The sequence below is a fragment of the Puma concolor genome, chromosome E4, assembly GCF_028749965.1.
Source record: "Puma concolor isolate L17-30 chromosome E4, mPumCon1.1.hap2, whole genome shotgun sequence".
In the NCBI taxonomy this organism is placed as follows: Eukaryota; Metazoa; Chordata; class Mammalia; order Carnivora; family Felidae; genus Puma; species Puma concolor.
Genome location: NC_141683.1, coordinates 8,815,910 through 8,822,935, shown reverse-complemented (window position 1 = coordinate 8,822,935; position 7,026 = coordinate 8,815,910). Strand labels below are relative to the sequence as shown.

Genomic DNA, 7,026 nt, shown 5'->3' with positions numbered 1-7,026 from the left:
ATTGATTAGAATCACCATCAGGATGAGAGGGTGAGTGATGAGTTCATTCAAGACATTCATACATGCCTGCCTCATTGGGGCTCTGGAGACTTATGGTGTGAAAACAAGAAATCGGTCATGTGATGTCCCTGGAGGGATAAGGACACGTCAAATGCCAGGTAAGTTCCATCCTGCTCACGGATGGGAAGATGGTGTCAATGGCTGGGAGACAGCCTGAGGCCTGGAGGGCTGACATGGCACTGTGGCCAGAACACTTGGAGACACATAACACTGTAACAGACCAAATCCAAAGGTCAGGGGCGCAATATGGGCGCAAAGAATGGGGAGAGATGCTTACATACGATGGTAGACATCACACATGGAGATGTGCAGATCTACTAGAGCGACATCTAGCCTACATCTGGGTATGATTCATCACCGAGATTCCTTCCTCTAAACCACCTCTCGGGTACCATGATTTTCCAGCTACTGTGATTTCCCAGCAGACAAAGAGAAGGAAAGGGAAGCCACCGGGTAAACAGCTGTGACTTAAAAACTTAGAATCTATTATGGAAAATCTCCCTGGTATTTCTTTTAACTGGTGCCTGGTGGGTGGCCCCCAGTCGTAGCTAAGCACACAAGATGGGGTGCTCTGCCCGCCCGCAGCACAGCTCATAATTGCCCATAAGAGCTCCCTCCCTACTTCTTCCCTTCCTCCCTTCTTAGTTCACAGGTGAGACAGGTGGCTCATGTGGTCATTCGCCCCCCTGCCCTGGTCTGGAGCCTTTAAAATGATTAGGGCCACAGTGTAAACCATAATCCACACTAACACAGCCCTAGTTTGGGTTGCCAGCACGTTAAGAGAAGAAATTTACACAAAATACAAGTGTATATATTTTTTGCAACAAAAGAAACTATTTATTTGGAATATGCATTACCAGTACAAATTAGGAGACTGTCAAACCTACACCGTGTTAGTATCATTAGAGAACACAAAAGTTCAGTTGGAATCAAAAGGGACCGAAGCCTGTGCTCTCACAGAAGCAGAAAAGCTTAAACTTTCAAAACCAAAAACAGAGCAGAACTTTGTAGGTTTATACTCTGAATAATAAGAACAGGGGAGGGGAGCAGGAGAATAAAACCAACAACCAAAGGAAAGCACTTCAAAATCATGGAAAACGCCAAAGGAAAGAAAGGAAGTCGTAAGAGAGGAAAGGGGAAAAACATTGAATGTTTTATTAATTTTAACAAAAGGAAAAAAAAAAGTTTACAAAAAATAGAAGATTCCAGAAAGCTTTGAGCTGGGTGTTGAAACCGTAAAGGTGATGTGAAAAGCTCGTCATTATTTTGTTGACTCAGGAACAAGCGTGCAGGTGTATGGGCAAACACTGGCAAACCTTTGTTCCGCGGTCCTGCACCGTGGCCTACACTTTCCTTGCTTATGTTCTGGTTGCTTTCTGGACACTTAATCATTTGTTGAATGCAAGATATTTATAATAAGCTTCTTCCAGATCATACTGCTTTCTTTTCCCCTAGAACTAATAAAAAACATTCCAAATCAAGCCAGTTTAACCGTTGCTTGAAGCAGCCGCCTACATCAGAGACGTAGAAGAGGTTTGTCGTCAAGAAATCAAACTTCACCTCTCCCCATTAAAAGGAGAGCACCGAGTCGGGCTCGATTTCTCAACTCTTCGTCCAAAATCAGGATTCAAGAGATCAGTAGGCCGACTGACCGACCCCAGGGATGGCGTCCTGGATTGAGTCTAGGCAGCCAATGGTCCATCACACCAGGATTTCCTGTGGGATGCTTCTGGAAGAAAAATCCTCTCTGGTTGTAAGAGGGCTCATGGAATGTTGTTATTAATCAAGAAGAAAGAAAGCACTTTGTTGTGACATTCACAGGCAACAAAGGGCGAAAAGTCTTTCCCTTCCTTATAAAATGTCTCCTGGACCGACTCGTTGAATTTGTAAAGGGCCAAAAGGAGAACCCAGGTCCCTGTGTTTTTCTCGGGGACTGTGGGAATGCCACACGCTCTGGAAATACAGGGGAGCGATGTGACATCACGATGGGCTTCATCTTTGTCTTTGAAGTCAACTGAATTCCGGAGCAAAATAGAAGCACAGGGAAACTGCCTACTCTACCAATGTCATCTTTTCACATCACCTCGTGTACATATTTAAGGAATAAAAACAGCAAGAGCATAATCCTGACAATTAAAAAAAAAAAAAGCACCCCCCCCCGTAATAAACAAACCAAAAATAACACAAAACATAATTTTTTTTTTTTTATATTTTAAAGAGTAGGAAGAAAGAAAGAAAAGAATTTATTTCTGGGTCTCAAAGTTAATAAACATAACATGTTAGGTTGTACCTATGATGCTTCACTATCCCAACCTTTTTTTTTCTTTTTTTTTCTTTTTTTAGTTTACAAAATGAATTACTGTCACTTTTAAACATTGTGAAACAGGAAATGAATGTGCACAACTCGACACTTTTCTAGCATTCTTGAACTAATTCACAAATGCAAGAAAATAAAAGAAAAATGGGGGAAATGATTAACGTAGGTAGTCTGGCGTGAAAAACAAATGCAGGAATGATGCGTATTGTCACAGAGAGAAGAGGGGAGCCCCCCCCATCCTGTTTTGCGTGCTATGAGGGTCATTTTTTAAAATTTTTATTATAAACACTATTAAATCCAGACCGCTTTTTTGGTTTTTTTTTTTTTCTTTATCTGAATATACAAGAACATTCATTATCAAATGTTCATCATCAATACTACAAAGAACGAGACACAAGTCGCAAGAAACAATGGAAAATGTTAATAAAGCTGAAAGAATCGTCGAGTATTTTTTTTTGTATTTTTTTAAGTTTTTTTTAAATTTGAGTTTCTGTAGTTTCATCTTTTTTTTTTTTGGTATCGAAGTCAGGTTTTTCTGGGCAGAAAAATAAAACTCAGAAGGAAAAGAGGTGGGGGGGGGGCGGGGAAGGTACGTGAGAGAAGACGACCAGCAAATAAAGAACCACCACCACAGCAAAGTAAAAAGAATCAATGTAAGGAAGGTGCCACTTGTCACAAAGTACTGCACAGGCGTCAGTTTCACGCCAGGGGAAGGAGTCAGGGATGAAGAGGAAGAGGTGATGAAGAGTTACAAGGTGGGCAAACCCAAGGGCTACTTTTTCTCAGGGGAAATCGGCTGCCAGGGAAGATGGAGCGTTCTCGCTCCTGTCAGAAAATGCAGGAGTCCTGGGGCACATTTTGGTATCTGTAGGATTGACCTAATGTGGATTCCCAGGGAGCTGTATTTCCAGAGGCACGCTCTCTCCATCCCCTTCCTTCTGCCGCCAGAGATCCCATGCTTCGCTTACCGTCGGGGGATCTGGCGGCTGCCATGTTGGACGTGATGGAGGGCGTGGAAGGGAGGTGGTAGAAAACTGGAGCAGACAGGGCGGAGAGAAGTGCTGGGTTGGGAAGGTGCTGGGAGAGGTGAGAATCAGTGCACACTCCGGCGGGAGAGAAACTGTCTGTGCAAATGCAGCTCTGCTCTGCGTCATCAACTTCAAACGGCAATGACTCAACCCAAATCTGGAATCATTCTTCCTGTGTCCCAGAGAACCCTTTTGGGTCTCTTCTGTACTGTGCTCAGTCAGCCATGTGTTCCAACTGTCCTCCTGTGTGGGTGGTTTAGATTCCTGATGCTAAGCAAGACTCTCCTCTGGTTCTACAACTACGGGGTGGTCGGTCACAAGATGGCTCTTGCCAAGAAGCCTCCCTACCGAGCCCTGTTCTGATTGGGGCACAGGTCAGCAGACACAACCTTTCCACTGCTTTTAGTCATCACGGCCTTATCCCATCTTGCCAAAGATTTACTTTTTGCCTCTCCTTCAAATTCACACACCTTCCTGTCTCTTAGGTAACCCCTCTCCCCAGTACACACAAGAAGTTTCTATTCCTTACTGGAGTGCCATACACGATTTCCATGACCTTGTTAGACGGCCATCCTCGCCCCTCAGGGTCTTATATTTCTCCCACGGGCCTCTCAAGCAGAGTGCGTGTGACAGGGGACTCTGTACTTACAAGGCCACGTGCTGGATTCAAGTACAAACGAAGAGAACCGGGCCCTATTTTTCTAGTTTGGAGGCTTCTCTCTAGTCTATGGAACCACACAGACCAAAACAAACAAAAAAGCAACACCATCCCTTCCTTTCTTTGTCATCGTGGCAATGACCTCGGGATACTGATGCTACCTAGACGCTGGAACAGGGAAACCGTATGTTGCCCCTACGTGGCATGAACTGGGTTAGTTTGGAGATAACACTTCCCCTGACTTCACGTTTACGGATCGCATACGAATGAAATCAATTTCTTCGGTCTCTCACAAGCCTCTTGGTAAGCCAGGCCTAAGAATCCCCATTTCACAGATGAAGAAAATGAGGCACTGAGAGATCTGACCAACCTGCTTCCACTGAGTCAAGTTACAGAGCCACCATCGTTCCCGCTGGCACAGCTGGCTATGAGGAATGTAAGCTCAGGTGACACTAGTGAGTAACTCTCTAGTACGTAACTCTTCTCTCAGACATTCCCGGGGAATGAAAATCACTGGGACGATTTCACGGAGAACATCACCGCCCCTTTCCCCATCGCTCCCAGGTCTTCAAATGAAGCTGGCAAAACGTGCCTGGGCCGTGTGCTCACACAACCCCTCCAGAACAAGAATGTGGCGCCACGGAACACTCCGGACAATTAATGCAACGTCCCTAATATAAAAACAAAACCAGAACAGAACCAAAGCCATTGCAGACATTGCTAAGTACTGTGCGTGGCTCCCTGAGAGTCCAGAGGTGCTGGGAACGGGAAGAGCTTACACTGCAAACCTGGCTTCCACCGTGATTGGTCCCGTGTATGCAGTTCTGCGTGCAAGCCGGGGGGCCGCGGGGCCTGGAAGGTTCAGGCACGTGCTGTTTCTCTGTCTCGGTGAGCCTCACTCAGAGCCGCTAATTCCCTCTCCTGGGCTAATTGCTGCGGTTGCTAACGTGGGTATTTTTGCAAGCGGCCTGTGACGGATCTGGAGAAAGTGAACGTGTGAGACCGCGCGCGTGCGTGTGCGAGAAGGTGCCGTTGAAAGGTTTCAGGGTGAGAACGTTCTACTCTGTAGCGGTTCGTTCGTCGCCATGCCCACTCGGATCTGGTTTTGCGGTAGGTTCTGGACCTTGCTTACTAAGAGTTGCATGGTCTCCAAAGACTGTGCCTCTGAAACCAAGAGCTGTTAGGAGAAGGAGGAGAAAGTCTCCGAGAATTCTGCCCTTCTGGTTGCTTCCGTCCTCTCCTGCTGCTTGACTTCCTGCCTGGGGATCAACCTAGTGGAGGTGAGACCGGAAAATGTGGCACCTTTAGAAGCCCAGCTATGGCAGTCCCCAGGGCACAGCTAGGGCTGGGGAGGAAGAGGAAGAAGTGTTCTAAGCGGAGCTGGCCCAGGGAGGGGAGAGCAAGAGAAGGCAGGGGGCCCGGAATGAGTGGGGCAACGTTGCGCATTCCTGCTAAGAGGTAGTGAGAATAAGAAGAGAAACTGAGAAGGGCTGCCTGTTCACAGAGGGAGCGAGGGATCCGAGTGAGGTAAATCTGGCTCCTCAAACCACCAGCGTGAAAACATACAAACACGTTTATTATTTTCTTTGTATTTTCTTTCCTCTTTAGATTCCTCTAATGGTTGAAAATATCCTTCCGTGATGTAAGAGAGGGCGGGGGCCCCGGGAGTCTAGGACAGAGGGAAGGGGCGGGAAAGATGGCGGGCACCAGGCTGACAGCTGGAGGCAGGGAAGGGTGGCTTCTACCCAGAAAAAAAAAAGGGAAGAGAGTATAAAGAAGTGTCCAGATTGGCTGAAATAGCATCCCAAAGAAGAGAAGAGAAGGAGACTCTTATTGTGTTTGCTGATTGCTTCGACCTCCAGTCTGACCGCTTCAGCGTTGGGAGAGAAACCCTCCCTCCTGGCCCTGTCCCGACTGGGGCACAGGGTCAGCCGGGATGCGATTGCTGGGAGATCAGTTGGAGGTATCAGAGTGAACACTGCCAGGGCCTTCTGTAGGGGAGGTCACTGATGAAGGGGTAGTGGCATCCTGCCAACCTCCATTAGCCTAGAAGGGAAAAAGGGAGAGAAGTCAGTCTTCTGAGATTGGGTGGCCATTTTGAGCAGACAATGACAACAAGGCAACTTGTGTGAAGGGCCTAGCACGGTGCCTGGCACATAGGACGCTCCTCGGCTGGGCCGCTATTCTTGCGGTTGGTAGTACTCCCTCCACCCTCAGAGGAGTTTGGGCCCTCCCATTGAGCCTTTGGACACAAGGTTAATACCCCCCACTTCTCGAAGCTATCTGAAGTCAGTTCAAGCTGTCAGATGATCATGGTGGTGCTCTAGGGGAATGACAGGTCGAGGGACCCAAGTTCTGGTTCCGACGCTGGCCATGGCTAGCTGTTGACCCTGGTGAAGCACTTCTACGTCTTTGGGCCTCGGGTTCCCCTTTAGAAAAATTAAAAGGTTGCCCGAATGCCTTCTAAAGCCTTTCTATGCGTGTTCCGTACGTTAGGGGATTCCAGGCACCTGTTCTGTGCAAGGTTCTGTACTAGATGCTCTTGGGTATACGGGCATACAATGATGAGTGAGATACGGTTCGTGGCTTCAAGGACGTGGATAAGACACGCATGTGAATGAACTATCATTCAAGGCAGAACCTAAGAAATAGTACAACCCAGTTGTTATGACGGTTCAGATGAAGGCAATACCCCATCTTGTTGGAGCATCAGGGAAGGCATCATGGAAGAGGTAGTCTTTGAGGTGAGCCTTGAAAAGTACAGAGGGTGATTCAGGCAAATAAAACAGGCGAAAACAAAGGTGGACCAGGGACTGATCTACACAAACATATCTAGAGAGGTGGTGATCCAGGAAGCTGTAAGTTTGATCTATGTTTATAGATCATTTTTCTAAGACTCTAAATCCAGAAGCATCCAGAAATGGAATTGTTCTGAAAGGATTTATTTTGATGACCACCCCTTT

General features: G+C 46.9%; 1 protein-coding gene across 3 annotated transcripts in view; it reads right to left on the bottom strand.

The window, feature by feature from the left end:
• Positions 1-870: 870 nt before the first annotated feature.
• The window catches only part of PBX1 (PBX homeobox 1), a 298,333-nt gene continuing 292,177 nt past the window's right edge, over positions 871-7,026 (bottom strand). For all 3 annotated transcript variants that reach the window (XR_015246429.1, XM_086694765.1, XM_086694766.1), the window contains one exon: positions 871-6,109. Coding sequence is in view for 1 of the 3 variants with exons in the window: in XM_086694765.1 (XP_086550891.1) it covers positions 6,017-6,109 (93 nt within the window). In the remaining 2 variants the exon portion in view is untranslated. The remainder of the gene's footprint in view (positions 6,110-7,026) is intronic.